Raw genomic sequence first — 21,912 nt, 5'->3', positions numbered from 1 at the left:
ATCTAATACTCCAACATTATTAACAATACCGTTCTCACCATGAAACATGTAATACTCCAACATTATTAACAATACCGTTCTCACCATGAAACATGTAATACTCCAACATTATTAACTCCATTAACAATACTGTTCTCACCATGAAACATGTAATACTCCAACATTATTAACTCCATTAACAATACCGTTCTCACCATGAAATATGTGATACTCCAACGTTATTAACTCCATTAACAATACCGTTCTCACCATGAAAAATGTGATACTCCAACATTATTAACTCCATTAACAATACCGTTCTCACCATGAAACATGTGATACTCCAACATTATTAACAATACCGTTCTCACCATGAAACATGTAATACTCCAACATTATTAACAATACCGTTCTCACCATGAAACATGTAATACTCCAACATTATTAACTCCATTAACTCTTAATTACTTCAATTAGGTTCCATGTAACTCTTGTTTAACAGGAAGTCACTTCAGAGAAGACCTCAACCTGTCATTCTGACAACATGGGAACCCTTTGCAATAGTTTAATATTGTTTCTAAGGTAAAGTGTCACTGACTGAATGCGGTAAATCAGATGTGGTCTGACCAATGGCTATATAAGGATATTATAACCTCTTTAGACTTATTTTCAATATTTCTATAGAAACAACCTAAAATCATATTTGCTCTGCCATTAGTAACAACACACTGTTTGGATGTTTAAAGAGATTGATCAGTTATAAGATTAAGATCCTTTCAGTCCATAATTATGTGATTATGAATGTGAAAATTAAACAACTGTGATATTTGTATATTGAATAAATGATCGCTCTTTGAAGTTGAAGTTTTATAATTTAAAATGTTTTGATCTTCTGTAGTGATGGATAAAATGTAGTTAAAGCAGTCTCTGTTGTTGGGTGGGTTTTTTTGATTATTCAGAGAAGATAATAACACCTAATTAATCCTATCATAGACTCCTATTGGAATGAATAGTTGTTTCCACACTGTTTGAAATGAATAGTTGTTTCCACACTGTTTGAAATGAATAGTTGTTTCCACGCTGTTTGATTTGATGATCACATAACTTCTTATTTTAGTTGTTTATCTGTAACGTTATTTGATTCAAGTTGCCAATTGGACACATATTTTTAAAGATCTTATTTCTACTACTTTGCTTTAGTTTAATTTCATATTGTCATCCACTGTAACATCCATGAATTGGTTGCATGCAAATGAATCCATCATTTCACTTGGAGCTTCTGAATAAGATAATTGGACAAGTCCTTCTACATCTTATCCCTGTCACACCAAACATGTCCGCCCTTTCAGCCATAGGGATGTTATAATGTGATGGTCAAAACCATTATTTGTAAAGAGTAGCCCAAGAGTTGGCAGTGGATGATGATGACTAGCTGCCTTCCCTCTTGTCTTATACTGCTAAATTAGGAATGTCTCGTACAGATAGCCCTCGTGTAGCTTTGCACAAAATTCAAAACAGACCAAACCTGTTCTTATCATCTCTCTACTCCTAAATTTTAGAAACTTCCTTCTTCCTGATATAGAACTCCAAATATTTTTGTTAGTGCATGTTTGGAAGTTTAGATTGTTTCACATTGTTGAAGCTAGTGTTTTTAAATTCACTCCAGAATAAATAGTTTTTGTTAACTGCTCCGTCCTTACAACTTGTAAGTTATTTCAAACAATACCCGATACATTTTCCTTGGTACCTTTCCATCATAATCTCCTTGGTTCTCAATTAGGTGATGTTCAATTAACCTTTTGAATTCCTTAATTAATTAGTGCTGCAGCTGGAGTAGTTTTGGAAGGTCCTGGAGCTATAGGTAGTAAAACACTGGTGCTAACAAGTTAGATGTATTAATCTTCTTCCATATTGATCTTCTTGCAATTTTCTGACTTTCTTGGTAATATTATTTTATTTTTCTGATTCATTTCTTAATCTTGTTTTCACTGTTTCATTATTTTCTTTAAATTTTCAATTTCCCTTCAAGCTCATGTTGTTATCTTGGAGCTTAATCTTGATTCTATTTTATTTCTACCAAAATAATCCCACTTTTTTCATCAGTGTTTAATGGTTTCTGTTGTGCATGTTCTTAGGGAATATTTAACAAACATAATATAAAGTCCAGTCTACTTAATGTGAACAAAAGCATTTTATTTCTTCAAATACTACTTGTACAAGTTAGCTTAAGTAATTTTCACTGATAGCCCTAAGTTTACAATAGTCACTAATACTAATAAACAATTCCACTTATTAATTTTCTTTGTACCTGCAACAGTTTCTTCTTGTACACTGTTGAAAAACAAACTCAATCTAACAAAAGTAACCTGAAGTAACAGATATACTAAATAATAAGCCAACTCAGTAATCAACCATTTCTTTTAGTCTCGCTTAACTTGCTTTTTACATTGTCCAAATGATTTGCCAAACTTTAACCACAATTACTGTCATTAAACTGTGTTCTCTAATGAAAAAAAACAAACAAACTTCTAACGAGAAACAATACTAAGTTAGTGTATTGTATTAAAAATACAAATACTAAGTTAGTATTAAAAATCTCAGAAATATCATTTTAAAGAAAGTTAAGTTATTTTGAGATTTTTGTTGTATTGAGATTATATAATGTGAGAAGTAACATTTGGAAGAATGCTATTAGCTGTATGCAGTTTGTTTTGTGAGGTTATTAGCAGAGATTCTTGGGCTGTTAGTGCACCTAAATAAGATGACTGAAATGAGTTGAAAAGTCTTATGTACTACAAACATTTCTTCTAGTAACATGTACATAAATACATCTGTTGACAAGTGTTAGTTTCCCTAGTGGCTCAGCAGTAACTCTGAAGGCTTATAATCGTAAAAAACTAGATATTTGTACTCGTGGTAGACAGTTCAAATAACCTATTGTGTAACCTTTTGCTTAACAAAAAAATGGACAGGAGTAAAACAAAGTACATTGTATTCGTAAAGATAAAATATTAAAATAATTGAGGCTTTCAGTAGCAAATCACCATTTTTTGTTAACAGAGTAAGAAACTTTGTTCTAAAAATTGATCTAATTTCACAATAGAAATGTACATGTTACATTCAAGGGTTTCACCTTGTCCTTCTCAGTTTTGAAAAACAAAAAAGACTTCTAACAGCCAACTTGTAAAGATTTATATTAAGTCCTAACTGTTAACCCTAGAATTAGTGGCAGGAATTACTTGAGCACAATGGATTTTTATGTTTTTATGTTGTGTCATTACTAGTGAAGCCATGAGTTTATTCTTACAGTAGCCCTACTAAAAATATTCACTCACATAAATAGTACTCACTGTGTTACAGTTAATTTCACTGGTTATTGCTGAGGCCCCTCTGTGTATTTTTATGTTGTAAGTGAAGTAATTACATCTAGATGTTTGAGGGAAGATGTGACCAATATTTGTTACACTAAGTGTTGTAACAAACAAATACATAAAGTTACTCAATATGATCTGTGGGCTGCTTTGGTAGTTAACAGCATAAAAAGAATTTGTATATTAAAGTGGGAAGACGTGTTGATTTTTTTTTTAGTCAACATAAGAAGCATGTGTGAACATCTATTGAGTAATGGTTGTTGGGTGATGACAATACACATAAACGTTCAGAATAACCATAAGTAGTCGCTGAGAACATTACATACACCACTGATATCGCATAGATAATTACACAGATCCTTCAGATAGAATGCCATGAAATCATGTTTTTGTGTAAGTATTGACAGTTTAAGAAGGCCAGATCCTTGTATGACTTTTCCCAATTTCTTTTTTTATCCTATATTTTTAATCTTTTATTTTGTTCTAATACTATGACTGAAATCATAACTTATGTAGTAGCAAGGTTTAGTACATACAAAGTTTGTTTTTAGTTTAAGACTAAATAATATTTCAAAACATATTTACCAGTGGTAAAACCAGTTTCCATTTTAAGTTCTAGCCGAGAGGGATGCCTTAGCTCTCAGCCACAGCCCTTTTGTTGTGCAGATTTTCTACTCATTGCAGTCCAGACAGAATATTTACCTGGTACGTATCTTAGTGCCCAGATGAGTGCAGAAAATTTGGATTGCGTATGAACTGCCAGAACGTTTTTTTTTCTTTTCACTAATTATAGGGTAACTGTACCTTATCGTAGTAGTCAATACAGTACATATCTAGATATTGATACTGTGACACGATGTGTCTGGATACAGATAATTTAACAATGGTTTGTTATAAAGTTTGACAGCCTTTTCTGTTGTTTATTACCTGTATTAATAATAATACCTTATTTAAGCACTTCACACTCTAAAGTGTTTTTTTCAAATTCTTGGGTTGGGCTCCATGTATTAAAACATTAATTTTTAGCAGAAATATTCTATTAGAAATTCTAATTTTTTTCTGTACAAAAGACTTGTAATGTTTACTGAAAGCTTGCTGAATTTTATGAAAATACATAACTTATTAGGTAGTGTATTGATATAATCATATAGCTTCATCATACAATACTTGTATAATGTATCAACACCCCTACTAATTACACAAGAGAAAGCACCCTCTTGTGATAAGGATGATAATTATTTTCATCTGGGATAGTAATCTATCAAAATGTAACATGCATGTAAATAAGCACTGCTTTTATCTAGTGTGTAAAGATAGTTATTGTGTGTCTGATTCTCTCTGTTCTGCACACTACCATTAAAAACATTTAAAATTTTGTATAGAACATTGTTATTCAGGAATGGATGGTTAGGTTATATTGTATAAATAAAAATACTTTAGAATAATTTACTGAATTACTTGAGATGCTACCTCAAATATTCGAAGGGAATTATTTTTAATTACTTACAACTTAGTTAGGCAGCCAGTTATATTATAATAATTATAGTAAACTATATATTGTTTACCAGATTGGTCAAAATGACCATGTCCATTAATGGAGAGGCAATACAAACAAGAAACGTAGTATCCAGTGCACAGAATAAACTTGTCTTTAAAATTGTAGAACACTGCTGCTTTTTTGGAAGAAATGAACAAAATAAGAAAAGTGAGCAGATGTAATTTTGTTAAGAGTTCTGGTGGTCCTGCTACAAGTACCTTGTAGACCATGCAGGTGACCTTTTTGTTAAGAGTTCTGGTGGTCCTGCTACAAGTACCTTGTAGACCATGCAGGTGACCTTTTTGTTAAGAGTTCTGGTGGTCCTGCTACAAGTACCTTGTAGACCATGCAGGTGACCTTTTTGTTAAGAGTTCTGGTGGTCCTGCTACAAGTACCTTGTAGACCATGCAGGTGACCTTTTTGTTAAGAGTTCTGGTGGTCCTGCTACAAGTACCTTGTAGACCATGCAGGTTACCTTTTTGTTAAGAGTTCTGGTGGTCCTGCTACAAGTACCTTGTAGACCATGCAGGTGACCTCCTTACTGCTACAAGTACCTTGTAGACCATGCAGGTGACCTCCTTACTGCTACAAGTACCTTGTAGACCATGCAGGTGACCTCCTTACTGCTACAAGTACCTTGTAGACCATGCAGGTGACCTCCTTAGTTTTTATTACATGTTTTCACTGATGACTATGTAATGTAATTTTGTTAAGAGTTCTGGTGGTCCTGCTACAAGTACCTTGTAGACCATGCAGGTGACCTCCTTACTTTTTATTACATGTTTTCACTGATGACTGTTTTGTACTAGTTGTATTTGGTACTTAGTATCATCTTGTTGAACTATTTATTCAATTACTGGATTCCTTAAAATTAATTTTTTTCAAAAATCAATTAAAAACACAACAGAATATAAGGAAAACAGCTGAGTGGGAACTTTATGGACTTCAACATCAAACCCACTAATATAACTAATTGGGGACAAAGCTTTATGCAGTAACATTATATGTTGTTGGAACAGTAAATGTTGTAAAACAATAAGACTATGTCAAAATGTTATCAGTACACATCTTTATAAAGAGAGGTTTAAGGCTGTTTAGATTAACTTAATTTCATTTCTTGAAAAGTCGATGTATTACCAATCATAATGTTTCCAAATTGTTTTTATGTAGTTCTATAAAGTGACCTCAAAATTCAAAGGTAAATCTAATTATTTTAAAAAGAAAGATACAGCAGATGTTTATTAAATATTTGTACATTTACATGAAAACAAATTTTTGGTCCAGGTTATATGATTTTGATTCTCTACGTTTGGTGACTAAAATATGTAGTTTTATTGTCTTCACATGATCTAGATAATGGAATATATGATTGGAGGAGATGCAAAGTCTTTACTTCATATGTATGGATACTTTGATGAGGATATGGCTGTACTCTACATTGCAGAAGTTTCCATGGCACTGGAGTACTTACATCGGCACAACATAGTCCACAGGTAGGCAATGACCTAAATACAGAATTATAATAAAAAGACAAATTAAGCTGTTTTGTTTTGTATGATCATAACACCATGTTAAGCTGTTTTGTTTTGTATGATCATAACACCATGTTAAGCTGTTTTGTTTTATATGATCATAACACCATGTTAAGTTGTTTTGTTTTGTATGATCATAACACCATGTTAAGCTGTTTTGTTTTGTATGATCATAACACCATGTTAAGCTGTTTTGTTTTGTATGATCATAACACCATGTTCGTTTTTCCCATTCAGATTCAGTAATTCACAAAGTATATCACCTCTTGTCCAGGAAATTTAAAAATTGATTTTAAAAAACATAATTTTTGGAATTCATGTTTCCTTGTTATTAGTTTAACTTTCTGTACTGTCACTGTATGATGGTGTTTAATGGTAGTCACATGAGATATGAACTTTCCATTATCTAAATACCAGCAGAGCATTGAATAGTATATTAATCAGTTGTGTGTTCTGTTTTTATGAGTTTTTTTATTTATTTCATAACAGAGACTTGAAGCCTGACAATATGTTGATTTCCAGTAAAGGTCACATCAAACTCACTGACTTTGGTTTGTCAAAGATAACTATTAAGAAACGTAAGTACATTGAATTCTGTTCAGGCTGTGACTCTCTATAATATGTTGAATTCTGTTCAAGCTATGACTGTCTAAAATATGTTGAATTCTGTCCATGTTATAAGCATCTGAAAATCAGATCAAACTGCCTAAGAGACCATGATATTCTTCTTGTGATGTTTAATTTTACATACAGAGGACAGCACTTAATATCTTACTTGGTTTCACACATCAGAGTTGCTGAAAATTTCACTTGTATAATTTAGAATTGTGAGTAGCACTGTTTTGTTTTGTTTCATAAAATGGTGCAACAGTTGTAAATTCCACTGTGTAAATTATTGTTCTCTGTGTAAATTCTTTGTCAACATAATATTGCAAACCCATTGTTTTAACTTTGTATTAGAAATCAAACCTCACTTCCCATTGACAACTTTTTGCCTGTGTCAGTATAATGCTTCTAGGCTATTTTTAAACAAACAGTTCAGATGTATCTCAGAACAGCTGGTGCGGGTATTAACACTTATTGATAAGTATCTCAGAACAGCTGGTATGGGTATTAACACTTATTGATAAGTATCTCAGAACAGCTGGTGCGGGTATTAACACTTATTGATAAGTATCTCAGAACAGCTGGTGCGGGTATTAACACTTATTGATAAGTATCTCAGAACAGCTGGTGCGGGTATTAACACTTATTGATAAGTATCTCAGAACAGCTGGTGCGGGTATTAACACTTATTGATAAGTATCTCAGAACAGCTGGTATGGGTATTAACACTTATTGATAAGTATCTCAGAACAGCTGGTGCGGGTATTAACACTTATTGATAAGTATCTCAGAACAGCTGGTGCGGGTATTAACACTTATTGATAAGTATCTCAGAACAGCTGGTGCGGGTATTAACACTTATTGATAAGTATCTCAGAACAGCTGGTGCAGGTATTAACACTTATTGATAAGTATCTCAGAACAGCTGGTGCGGGTATTAACACTTATTGATAAGTATCTCAGAACAGCTGGTGCGGGTATTAACACTTATTGATAAGTATCTCAGAACAGCTGGTGCGGGTATTAACACTTATTGATAAGTATCTCAGAACAGCTGGTATGGGTATTAACACTTATTGATATTCTTTATTTTAATGACATTTTGTGATATTGGAAGTAATGAAAACAATATTTAATTTTCCTAACTGTATCAACATAGAAAGAAAAATTATTCAGTTAAGTAATAATTGTTTGTAATAATTCTTTACATCTTAATTTTTTAACCTTAGTATTTAATTGTCATTTAAATTCTCAAAATATACAATGTTTTAAGTTTCATAGGTAGCCAAATATTTATTCATGTCTCAACATTTACACACATGATTAAGAGTGACACTTAGATGTAGTTTTAAACTGATATCCATTACTTTTCTTGAAATATATTATGATTCTCAGAGAGTTTTTGGAAAAAGGCAGTCAGGACTCTCATGTTGGGTTCTTTACATTAAAAACAGTGTTTTAATTGACACTTTAGAATATAGCCTTAATTTTGTAGATTTGAGCATAAAGTTGTTCTTTCTGAAAGACCGATGACATTTGTGATTCATTACAGTATTAAAAACTAAAGGGTGTTTTAAGGTAGTTACACTTTAGTTTTGCTAATGTTCATCAGATGTTTTATATAACAGAGATAGAGTTAGCTGACGTGTTGGGAACCCCTTCGTGCCTGAACCATTTCGGCTCCCCTTTCCTCAACACCAGAACTCCAGGACAGATCCTGTCTTTAACGTCATCACTAGCATTTGTAAGTTTTTCATTCTTCCCTGAGCATTCCTTACCTGCTTTTGTACAAGAAACACCTTCTTGTTCATTGAATTTCCTGTATTAAGGATTAATATTGCAACTTGTTGAATACTGTTTGTTTCAGACTTAATAGATCACCATCAGTAAGAAGAATAGATGGGCATTATTTTGACCTATTAATCTCCTTTTGGAGTCATCATTGGTTTTGATACATACGTTATTATATTAATCAAATAATTTAATAAGGGCCTCCTCTTTTCTTCTGTCTTATTTTTAAGTTTTGTTAAATATTTATTAGGTTTTTCTTTCTTCATAATCACATGATGCTCTAGTTTCAAGCTTCTGTCAGTTGCTTTAATCTCAACAGAAACTGATTATTTCTTAATGATACTGTAAACACAAAATATCTTATGCTTACACAATTAAAACTGATAATGTAGTTTCAATCGTAAATTCATTATACATGAAATGAAAACTAAATTATTATGATGGGTTTTTTTCCTCCTAGAATACAACTCCTTCTTTTAGACGACCAACTCTTTTATCTGACGGTGAGAGCCCTTACTTTCCTTACAAGCAAAGAGATGATCCTAAAAAGCCAAACAACATAAGCCCTTCTGGTATTTCCAAAACATATGAGGTAAAAGAATCAAAAATAAGCCCACAAAAGGAGGGAAAATCATCTTCCATAACAGAGGCTATGAAAGGTGTGACTTATTTTATAAATTAAACAATAGGAAATTAGCAAATCAAAGACAATAGGTGTTTTCAGTTTAGTAAATAATCTCAAAATTAAATCTAATTATTAAAAATATCTTGAACGTTTATGTTGATTTTTTCTCATCATCTTCCTCTTTTTGTTCCTTCCCTCTCCATCTACTACAGTGTCTACCCCTAAAGAACCAAGGACACCAGCAAATCTCCATATCAAGCCTACAACAAAAGGTAATTTTAAATGCTCCCAGGCAAAAATTACTCCAGTTGGTGGACGGCCTCGGGTAACACTTCGTAACTCCAACTCTGCCAGAAACTTGAGAGGTTTGAGAGGTATTAGTTCTTCCAAAGACATTGAAGACAGTCCAAACAGTAGTGAGAAAAGAGTGCTTCAATTTAGTTCTCAAACTGATGAAGCTACTGTCTTCAAAAGACCTATTTCACACAGTGTAAAACGAAACCATTCAGACTCGCCCAGCCCCGGAGAGACTGAAGGTGACCAATTTTCTACAGGATTAACAGCAGAACTGTCAGCTTTGGGGATTCAAAAGACATCAAAAAAGATGCGATTTAGCAGCCCTAATCGTTCTTGTACTGTTATGTCGATAGACACAGAGGATAGTGTGTTTGGATCATCCCCTTTCACGAATGAGCTTAGACAACCAACTTGTTTGTCTGACTGTTTATTAGGTCAGACTGCGTTTTCAGAGAAATCAAATGAAGATGGAAACAAACAAGAACAACTTCTTCATAGCAAAGGTTCAGAAAAACCAGTGTCTTTTGCTTTAACAGAACAAACACCGAGTAATTCTGAAGCTCCACAAGTCACAAAATTCACAAGGTTTGCATCTGTTAAGTCAATGATATCGGACATTTCCCATTCCTCTACTGCGAGTTCTTATGTAGGAGGAAACAATTCTACAAAACACGTCTCTCTCATGATTACCCCTTCACATCCTTTCCAAAGGAGAACAAAATCTGTAAGTTGACCTTGTAGGATCTCATAACTAAAAACTGATGAAACTACACTTTGCTAATTTAATCCAGTTCGCACTGTAACAGTTGTTAAGTAATTTGCTAATATAACTAGCATCTAAATCAGTACTATGTCAGTTAACACTGTAACAGTTAAGTAATTTGCTAATATAACTAGCATCTAAATCAGTACTATGTCAGTTAACACTGTAACAGTTAAGTAATTTGCTAATATAACTAGCATCGAAATCAGTACTATGTCAGTTAACACTAACAGTTAAGTAATTTGCTAATATAACCAGCATCTAAATCAGTACTATGTCAGTCAACACTAACAGTTAAGTAATTTGCTAATATAACTAGCATCGAAATCAGTACTATGTCAGTTAACACTGTAACAGTTAAGTAATTTGCTAATATAACTAAAATCTAAATCAGTACTATGTCAGTTAACACTAACAGTTAAGTAATTTGCTAATATAACCAGCATCTAAATCAGTACTATGTCAGTTAACACTAACAGTTAAGTAATTTGCTAATATAACTAGCATCGAAATCAGTACTATGTCAGTTAACACTAACAGTTAAGTAATTTGCTAATATAACCAGCATCTAAATCAGTACTATGTCAGTTAACACTAACAGTTAAGTAATTTGCTAATATAACTAGCATCTAAATCAGTACTATGTCAGTTAACACTGTAACAGTTAAGTAATTTGCTAATATAACTAAAATCTAAATCAGTACTATGTCAGTTAACACTAACAGTTAAGTAATTTGCTAATATAACCAGCATCTAAATCAGTACTATGTCAGTTAACACTAACAGTTAAGTAATTTGCTAATATAACCAGCATCTAAATCAGTACTATGTCAGTTAACACTAACAGTTAAGTAATTTGCTAATATAACTAGCATCTAAATCAGTATTATGTCAGTTAACACTGTAACAGTTAAGTAATTTGCTAATATAACTAGCATCTAAATCAGTACTATGTGGGTTAACACTGTAACAGTTAAGTAATTTGCTAATATAACTAGCATCTAAATCAGTACTATGTCAGTTAACACTGTAACAGTTGTTAAGTAATTTGCTAATATAACTAGCATCTAAATCAGTACTATGTCAGTTAACACTGTAACAGTTAAGTAATTTGCTAATATAACTAGCATCTAAATCAGTACTATGTCAGTTAACACTAACAGTTAAGTAATTTGCTAATATAACTAGCATCTAAATCAGTACTATGTCAGTTAACACTAACAGTTAAGTAATTTGCTAATATAACTAGCATCTAAATCAGTACTATGTCAGTTAACACTGTAACAGTTAAGTAATTTGCTAATATAACTAAAATCTAAATCAGTACTATGTCAGTTAACAGTGTAACAGTTGTTAAGTAATTTGCTAATATAACTAACATCTAAATCAGTACTATGTCAGTTAACAGTGTAACAGTTGTTAAGTAATTTGCTAATATAACTAACATCTAAATCAGTACTATGTCAGTTAACACTGTAACAGTTGTTAAGTAATTTGCTAATATAACTAGCATCTAAATCAGTACTGTTAGTTAACACTGTAACAGTTAAGTAATTTGCTAATATAACTAACATCTAAATCAGTACTATGTCAGTTAACACTGTAACAGTTAAGTAATTTGCTAATATAACTAAAATCTAAATCAGTACTATGTCAGTTAACACTGTAACAGTTGTTAAGTAATTTGCTAATATAACTAACATCTAAATCAGTACTATGTCAGTTAACACTGTAACAGTTGTTAAGTAATTTGCTAATATAACTAGCATTGAAACCAGTACTGTATGTATTATATCTCAGTTGGTCTGAAGAGCCCTGATGGTATTGGGTGAAAAGCCTCATTGGCACTCGATGTGGAAGATAACATGATTGGCATGTCATTAAACATTCTTTACTTTCAATCATGAGTTTTAGCATTTCAGTTTCAAAGCTAGAATTTTAGACTTGGCAGTTTTGATAACAGTGTTGACGTTTAAAAGAATAATTTTTTTAAAATTATATAATGAAGTACAAGAGCAAATAAGGTGAAACAATAACTTTGTTAGTTCTATACACAAGTTAAGCTGTAAAATGATAATTTATTAGTTCTGTTGTATCTGAGGTAATTATTAAAGTGTATACAATATATTCTTTTCAGAGCTTTTGTTTTAGTCATTTCTGTATTATTCTATTTAAGAATGTTATTATGATACTATGAAGGATACAGATTATTATTTTTTATGCATTGTAATGAGATATTAGAATACTTGTGCTTGGATGTCTGGTATTAGCTTTAGTATTGAAACTTGTTTGATATTGCATTTCATGATAAAACCATTAATTGTGTGTTTTGCAGATACCTAGTGCAGCAACCTGTACTCCCATGATGTTAACCCAGACTCCTTTCAGAACACCAAAGAGTGTAAGAAGAGGACCAGCTCCATCTAGTGAGTGTCGTATACTTGGCACCCAGATTATCTTGCTCCAGAACTATTGTTACACAAAGAACACAGTAAGTTAATTTGGAATGCTACTCACATCTTCACATGACCGTAAGAGTCTCTTCCCTCACTGACACAAAGCTTCCACCAACTTGTAATGTAAATGATACACAGTAATTCCCTTGAGCACAATCATGTGAATACAAACTTGTTCTCCATTTGATATTGGTTCCTCTGTTTTTAATTTACCAGCATTTCTACAATTATTGTTTTAATCTATTGTTACTTTGTCATGTTATTTTTTCTTTTCTTAATGTATAAAAGAAATACACTAAATTCTAAACTTTACAGTTAGAACTTTCATTGAAATTATCCTTCAATACAATTTCTACTTTTGAAACATGTCTCACCTGAAGTTATCATTAGGCCTATTCACAGGCTCCAACCCTGGCCTGTTTTCCATTTTAACTGATAACAAGAAAACAAAAAATAAGAAGCCTGTTTTCTATGTACAAAAGTGGACCACCACAACATAAGTTTTGTGTACTAATGGATCATTTATGTTATATTTCTGACATGTCTCAAGGTTTTTAACATTTTTTTCACTTGAACACATTCACGTGATCTCACAATCAGTGATATTACTACCATTGTTGGTTCCATTCTGATATCATATCTAGGGTCCCTTGCTAGGACAGCAGTAAGTCTACGGATTTACAAATCAGGGGTTTGATTCTCCTTGATGGACACAGCAGATGGCCTAGAGTGGCTTTGCTATAAAAAAAACCATAAATACACTCAGATCCAGGATTTCCGACCTCCTGCTTTTGTTACTTCAGCTGAGCCTTTTCATCATGTGTTGGTTTAACTACCATTGTTGTCTGCACAACAGTTGGAAGAGAGAATGAAATGAAAAGCAGTATTATTTAAGCCTTTGTTCACTTGCTACTTCTCGCAGGGATGACTTGGAATGTACGATGTATCAGTCTTCTACTGGTGGAGTAGTCTAAAGATGATTAGATTACAGGCTTGTAACACTGTTACCTTGTCTCTTGTGGGGATGGGATCTCTGTTCAAGATGTTTTATGGGGTTCTGCAGAGGTGAGTATCCACGTGAAATACGTTATCAGATAAGGAAGACATTAACTTCTGGTTGATGAAGTTATGTAGCATGCATTACACAAAATTTACTTATGAAAAAAAGAATAAACAAGTGATAGAAATATTTAAACATTTAAGTTAATGATAAACTCACCAGGTGAAGCATATGAATATTGTGGAAAAAGTTTAATTAGAACCAGAAAACTTAAAAATTTAACTACAATTTGTTTTTCTTTCCTCACAGGTTTTCCAGTCGATTGGTGGGCTCTGGGTGTGTGTTTGTTTGAATTTCTTACTGGTGTTCCCCCCTTCAATGACCAGACCCCTGAGGCTGTATTTAATAACATACTGAACAGAGGTCAGATATTTAAAAAAAATTTAAAGTTTATAAAAAGTGTTTATTGTACATCAGTACAACTTTCTAAAACTGTAAGTTATTTTTTTCCATTAGTTTCTGTATTCATTAGCTTCCAGCTGATATTTTATGCTATTCCATTTGATTTGATATATGTTTTTTGCAAAGGCTTAAATAAAAGTGAAACTTATGTTAATATTTCTTTACCTTTTTGTTTTAACATAAGAACTCTAATGGTATAAGAGACCATATCTTAGTGTATTTCACTACTGGATCACAACTGTTTTGTTTTTGCTAAAAACTGTGAATTACTTAAAACTAGAAGGCCCAAGAATAGTTACTCCTAGGAGTTAAAGAAGGAAGTCCACAAAACATTAAGGTTTGGAACATGCATCCAAAAGAATGTTTTTTTTAATCATTTAAGATAACTGTCTAATTTCACATTCTCTAATTAAAAATTAACTTCTTCAAGAAAAGTTTTGTTATTGATAGAAAAGTGAGAAAACGTGCATCGAACTGTATCCACCAGAAATAAAGTAACTCGCATTGAACTGTATCCACCAGAAATAAAGTAACTCGCATCGAACTGTATCCACCAGAAATAAAGTAACTCGCATCGAACTGTATCCACCAGAAATAAAGTAACTCACATCAAACTGTATCCACCAGAAATAAAGTAACTCACATCAAACTGTATCCACCAGAAATAAAGTAACTCGTGATCGAACTGTATCCACCAGAAATAAAGTAACTCTCATCGAACTGTATCCACCAGAAATAAAGTAACTCGCATCGAACTGTATCCACCAGAAATAAAGTAACTCGCATCGAACTGTATCCACCAGAAATAAAGTAACTCGCATCGAACTGTATCCACCAGAAATAAAGTAACTCGCATCGAACTGTATCCACCAGAAATAAAGTAACTCGCATCGAACTGTATCCACCAGAAATAAAGTAACTCGCATCGAACTGTATCCACCAGAAATAAAGTAGCTCGCATCGAACTGTATCCACCAGAAATAAAGTAACTCGCTTCGAACTCTATACATAAGATGTAAAGTGATGTGCATCAAACTGACAATGTGCTGACAATGAAAACGTTTTCAATAGTGCCTATGTTTTGGCAGCAATAAAACTTAAAAATATACCATGTTTTTCTTCATCAGTGTTATTTGTTTTGAAATATTGTTTCAAACATTTCAAATAAAATTAATTATCTTCCTTTGCCAGATCAGACTCTTCAATTCTGCAAAAATTATCCACGGTAGACAGTTGTTCTGTTATACCAGAAAAAGGGAGGGGTGAGAAAACTTGTTACCAGTGTGTTTTTTACTTGACTCTACTCATGGTAGACAGTTGTTCTGTTATACCAGAAAAAGGGAGGGGTGAGAAAACTTGTTACCAGTGTGTTTTTTACTTGACTCTACTCATGGTAGACAGTTGTTCTGTTATACCAGAAAAGGGAGGGGTGAGAAAACTTGTTGTCAGTTTGTTTTTACTTGACTCTACTCATGGTAGACAGTTGTTCTGTTATACCAGAAAAAGGGAGGGGTGAGAAAACTTGTCAGTTTGTTTTTTACTTGACTCTTCTCATGGTAGACAGTTGTTCTGTTATACCAGAAAAAGGGAGGGGTGAGAAAACTTGTCAGTTTGTTTTTTACTTGACTCTTCTCATGGTAGACAGTTGTTCTGTTATACCAGAAAAAGGGAGGGGTGAGAAAACTTGTTGTCAGTTTGTTTTTTACCTGACTCTACTCATGGTAGACAGTTGTTCTGTTATACCAGAAAAAGGGAGGAGTGAGAAAACTTGTTGTCAGTTTGTTTTTTATTTGACTCTACTCATGGTAGACAGTTGTTCTGTTATACCAGAAAAAGGGAGGGGTGAGAAAACTTGTTACCAGTTTGTTTTTTACTTGACTCTACTCATGGTAGACAGTTGTTCTGTTATACCAGAAAAAGGGAGGGGTGAGAAAACTTGTCAGTTTGTTTTTTACTTGACTCTACTCATGGTAGACAGTTGTTCTGTTATACCAGAAAAAGGGAGGGGTGAGAAAACTTGTCGGTTTGTTTTTACTTGACTCTACTCATGGTAGACAGTTGTTCTGTTATACCAGAAAAAGGGGAGGGTGAGAAAACTTGTTGTCAGTTTGTTTTTACTTGACTCTACTCATGGTAGACAGTTGTTCTGTTATACCAGAAAAAGGGAGGGGTGAGAAAACTTGTTGTCAGTTTGTTTTTTACTTGACTCTACTCATGGTAGACAGTTGTTCTGTTATACCAGAAAAAGGGAGGGGTGAGAAAACTTGTTGTCAGTTTGTTTTTTTACTTGACTCTACTCATGGTAGACAGTTGTTCTGTTATACCAGAAAAAGGGAGGGGTGAGAAAACTTGTTGTCAGTTTGTTTTTACTTGACTCTACTCATGGTAGACAGTTGTTCTGTTATACCAGAAAAGGGGGAGGGGTGAGAAAACTTGTCAGTTTGTTTTTTTTGACTCTACTCATGGTAGACAGTTGTTCTGTTATACCAGAAAAAGGGAGGGGTGAGAAAACTTGTCAGTTTGTTTTTTACTTGACTCTACTCATGGTAGACAGTTGTTCTGTTATACCAGAAAAAGGGAGGGGTGAGAAAACTTGTTGTCAGTTTGTTTTTTTTACTTGACTCTACTCATGGTTGACAGTTGTTCTGTTATACCAGAAAAAGGAGGGGTGAGAAAACTTGTCAGTTTGTTTTTTACTTGACTCTACTCATGGTAGACAGTTGTTCTGTTATACCAGAAAAGGGAGGGGTGAGAAAACTTGTTGTCAGTTTGTTTTTTACTTGACTCTACTCATGGTGGACAGTTGTTCTGTTATACCAGAAAAAGGGAGGGGTGAGAAAACTTGTTGTCAGTTTGTTTTTTACTTGACTCTACTCATGGTAGACAGTTGTTCTGTTATACCAGAAAAAGGGAGGGGTGAGAAAACTTGTTGTCAGTTTGTTTTCTACTTGACTCTACTCATGGTAGACAGTTGTTCTGTTATACCAGAAAAAGGGAGGGGTGAGAAAACTTGTTGTCAGTTTGTTTTTTACTTGACTCTATTCATGGTAAACAGTTGTTCTGTTATACCAGAAAAAGGGAGGGGTGAGAAAACTTGTTGTCAGTTTGTTTTTTACTTGACTCTACTCATGGTAGACAGTTGTTCTGTTATACCAGAAAAAGGGAGGGGTGAGAAAACTTGTTGTCAGTTTGTTTTTTACTTGACTCTACTCAGCTGCAGTCAAAACATGTTTTAAGTATTGGGTATTTATAGAAAACAAAATCAATTTACAGTCAGATTCATACATTAGAATAAATATTTCCAAATTAACAAATGTACAAAAAAATTAAATCCTGTAATTATTAGAATGCATTAAATCTTCAGTTTGAATTTTCTATGTTCATGATATTTTTAGCTACATTTTCATTTGAAAGGCATATGCTGTCAATAATTTGTTCCTTTAGTTCAGTTTTATTTTCTGTGGAAGCAAAAGTACAGTGGATAATTCTAAGTAAAGAATGTATAAACCAGTGTAATTATTTATATTAGCCAATTACCCATTGCACCAGTGCATCATATCCACATGCGATGTATTCATGATGTCATATCTGTACCCTGAGAATGGAAAAAAATAAAGTTTTCCATGATGGGAAATTGAGGAAAAATAGGAATGTTATGTAATAAAAAAAAATATTTTTCAAATATCATACACATAAGCAAGAGCTCCATTACAGCGTGAGTATGATGGATTCATGACGTCCTTTCTGCACTCTGAGGATAGAGAAAAATGAACTTCATGACAGTAAACAGAAGCAAAACAGCAAAATTGTGACCCCTATCTCAAACCTACATGCATATAAGATAAAAATTTTGAAAAGTTGGAGGTTACATATCGTGTAATACAATAGTTTTTTCAGTATCATAAAAGCAAGAGTTTCATTATAGTATGGATTTAAGCCAGAGTTGATAAGAAAGCAATTTGGACTTCTTATAAGAATGAGTGAATAATGGTTAATAATTTATTTATTTAATACTTTAAATATAAAAAAGTGTAGTTCACTGGGTAAGATGTTTATGATAATAAAAACCATTCTATTAAAATGTAATACATACCACAGATACATGTTTTATGAAAAAACCTATTACAATAGAGAGGAAAAAATATAATGCAGCTGTTAGGAGTGTTCTAAACATCCATTTCCTAAAGTTTAGAAGATTAATTTGTGTTCATTCCAGACATCCCCTGGCCAGAAGATGAGGAAGCATTGTCAGAGGATGCTCAGCTTGCTGTCAATAAACTTCTAACTCTGGATCCTGTGAAAAGACCCAGTGCTGCTGGCAAGTAGCTTGTAAAGATCTGTCAGAATTAATGTTTGATCCATACCTCTCATTATGTATTGTATGCCATACTATCATTTGGTCCATACCTCTCTTCATGTGTCATGTTTCATACCATCATTTGGTCCATACCTCTCTTCGTGTGTTGTGTTCCATACCTCTCTTCGTGTGTCATGTTTCATACCATCATTTGGTCCATACCTCTCTTCGTGTGTTGTGTTCCATACCTCTCTTCATGTGTCATGTTTCATACCATCATTTGGTCCATACCTCTCTTCGTGTGTCATGTTCCATACCATCATTTGGTCCATACCTCTCTTCGTGTGTTGTGTTCCATACCTCTCTTCATGTGTCATGTTTCATACCATCATTTGGTCCATACCTCTCTTCGTGTGTCATGTTCCATACCATCATTTGGTCCATACCTCTCTTCGTGTGTCGTGTTCCATACCATCATTTGGTCCACACCTCTCTTCGTGTGTCGTGTCTCATACCATCATTTGGACCATACCTCTCTTCGTGTGTCATGTTCCATACCATCATTTGGTCCATACCTCTCTTCGTGTGTCGTGTTCCATACCATCATTTGGTCCACACCTCTCTTCGTGTGTCGTGTCTCATACCATCATTTGGACCATACCTCTCTTCGTGTGTCGTGTCTCATACCATCATTTGGTCCATAGCTCTCTTTGTGTGTCATGTTCCATACCATCATTTGGTCCATACCTCTCTTCGTGTGTCGTGTCTCATACCATCATTTGGTCCATAGCTCTCTTTGTGTGTCATGTTCCATACCATCATTTGGTCCATACCTCTCTTCGTGTGTCGTGTCCCATACCATCATTTGGTCCATACCTCTCTTCGTGTGTCGTGTCCCATACCATCATTTGGTCCATGCCTCTCTTGGTGTGTCGTGTCCCATACCATCATTTGGTCCATGCCTCTCTTGGTGTGTTGTGTTCCATACCATCATTTGGTCCATACCTCTCTTCGTGTGTTGTGTCCCATACTATCGTTTGGTCCATACCTCTCTTCGTGTGTCGTGTCCCATACTATCGTTTGGTCCATGCCTCTCTTGGTGTTCCATACCATCATTTGGTCCATGCCTCTCTTGGTGTGTTGTGTTCCATACCATCATTTGGTCCATACCTCTCTTCGTGTGTCGTGTCCCATACTATCGTTTGGTCCATGCCTCTCTTGGTGTTCCATACCATCATTTGGTCCATACCTCTCTTCGTGTGTCGTGTTCCATACTATCATTTGGTCCATAGCTCTCTTCGTGTGTCGTGTTCCATACTATCATTTGGTCCATAGCTCTCTTCGTATGTCGTGTTCCATACTATCATTTGGTCCATAGCTCTCTTCGTGTGTCGTGTTCCATACTATCATTTGGTCCATAGCTCTCTTCGTGTGTCGTGTTCCATACCATCATTTGGTCCATACCTCTCTTTGTGTGTCATGTTCCATACCATCATTTGGTCCATACCTCTCTTCGTGTGTCATGTTCCATACCATCATTTGGTCCATACCTCTCTTCGTGTGTCGTGTTCCATGCCATCATTTGGTCCATACCTCTCTTCGTGTGTCGTGTCCCATACTATCGTTTGGTCCATACCTCTCTTCGTGTGTCGTGTCCCATACTATCGTTTGGTCCATGCCTCTCTTCGTATGTCATGTCCTCGTGATAACAGAATGTTTCTCCTTTGTTTCTGTAATAGATGTTCATTGAAGAAGATAGTCTATCACATAATTATCACTAAACATCTCATGCCGAATTGGAAATTTGACTTGATTTTTATAACACTGTAACACTTACCACACAATAGTAGCTACAACACCAGTACTAAAATATTGACATCAGTGTCATCTTACTGAATTTAACACACAAAAGTAGCTTTAATCCTGTTGACATCAATATCCTCGTGTTGGTGTAACATATAATAGTAACTCTAGTACTAACTCTATCAAGTAACTGTTTGAACAATTGTGGTAAACATTTTTCAAGTTTTCAACGAACTTCATCATGTAAAAATGTGTCATACATAAGGTTATGTTTTATATGTTTTAGTAATATTAGTTTGGTGAAAGAAATATTATACATGTTTCACTTAAGATCTTCGAACTGTTTAATTTATTGAAAGTAATGTATTGAACACCAGGTTTTTTTCTTTTTCTACTTCAGTAAATGTTGTTTCCTTCTAACTACCTAATTTGAAAGTAACCTCAAGAATAACATAAAGTCCAACAATGTTATTGTTATTTCCAAACATATTTTTATAAAGCAGTTTATGATATATTAGGTATGTTAATCTAGGTAAACAGTTATAAATATTACAATAGTTGTGGTAGTACACAACTATCAGGGCCATTGTATGGTCTCCCAAAATCGTCAGATACGCTTTCTAAATTTTGAGGTGTAGTTAAAGGTTGGTATGTTGTAAATAATTTTTTCATTAGTTTGGCAGAGAAGTACCAGAATAATTACCTTCAGACGTCGTATGTGTTTATAAAATTATTTTTACACATCATGACGTTTGTTTTCATGAACTCCTTAAACAGTGCCAGACTTGTTTAAATAAGTAATAAATACATAAAACAGATTACTTATTTCAAAAATATAATAATAGCAGCTAAACAGTAGGTAAGCTCTCACAGTATGAAGTTGATAACTCAGTATGATGGGTTAAAATGTTTTAATTATTAAAATCAGAAACTGTTGTTATCGATATTTTTCACTCATTCAGTCCCATAACTTTCTCAGTAAACACAAAACATGATTTTACTTCTGTTGTAAGTTTATTTTTTGCTTGTAATATTTCCTGTTGTCATTAGTTTTTCTATGTATAACAATAGATAACTATAATTTGTTAAAATGCTCTCTTTAACAGTTTTCCTCTTCAAGAATTGTGAATTAATTTAGTTTGTCATTACTTAGTCTTTCCTTTCATATATATTTATGAAACCTCTACCTCACTCTATTGTTTTATTCATCTCTTAGACTTAAAGTCGTTCCCATTGTTTAAAGAGACTGACTGGGAAAATCTGTTGGTCAAGGAAGGGCCTTTTGTTCCACAACCTGATAATGATATGGACACTATCTACTTCGAAGGTGAGGCCATAAAATATGTAATTCCACTGTTATATTAACTGTGGTTTATGAAAGACTGCTGAACCT

The 21,912-nt window shown here is 33.7% G+C and overlaps 1 protein-coding gene across 1 annotated transcript in view; it reads left to right on the top strand.

Moving 5' to 3' along the window:
* Positions 1-21,912, top strand: part of LOC143230567 (serine/threonine-protein kinase greatwall-like) — a 36,164-nt gene that overhangs the window by 11,813 nt on the left and 2,439 nt on the right. Inside the window, 11 exon segments of the mRNA XM_076464342.1 lie at positions 3,964-4,055; positions 6,241-6,380; positions 6,909-6,997; positions 8,654-8,769; positions 9,277-9,475; positions 9,654-10,462; positions 12,837-12,945; positions 12,948-12,992; positions 14,267-14,380; positions 18,636-18,737; positions 21,736-21,846. Of these exon segments, the coding sequence (XP_076320457.1) occupies positions 3,964-4,055; positions 6,241-6,380; positions 6,909-6,997; positions 8,654-8,769; positions 9,277-9,475; positions 9,654-10,462; positions 12,837-12,945; positions 12,948-12,992; positions 14,267-14,380; positions 18,636-18,737; positions 21,736-21,846 (1,926 nt within the window).

The sequence above is a fragment of the Tachypleus tridentatus genome, chromosome 1 (assembly GCF_004210375.1).
Source record: "Tachypleus tridentatus isolate NWPU-2018 chromosome 1, ASM421037v1, whole genome shotgun sequence".
In the NCBI taxonomy this organism is placed as follows: domain Eukaryota; kingdom Metazoa; phylum Arthropoda; class Merostomata; order Xiphosura; family Limulidae; genus Tachypleus; species Tachypleus tridentatus.
The sequence above is the reverse complement of the archived record's forward strand: the minus strand, read 5'-3'. Positions and strand labels throughout refer to the sequence as shown.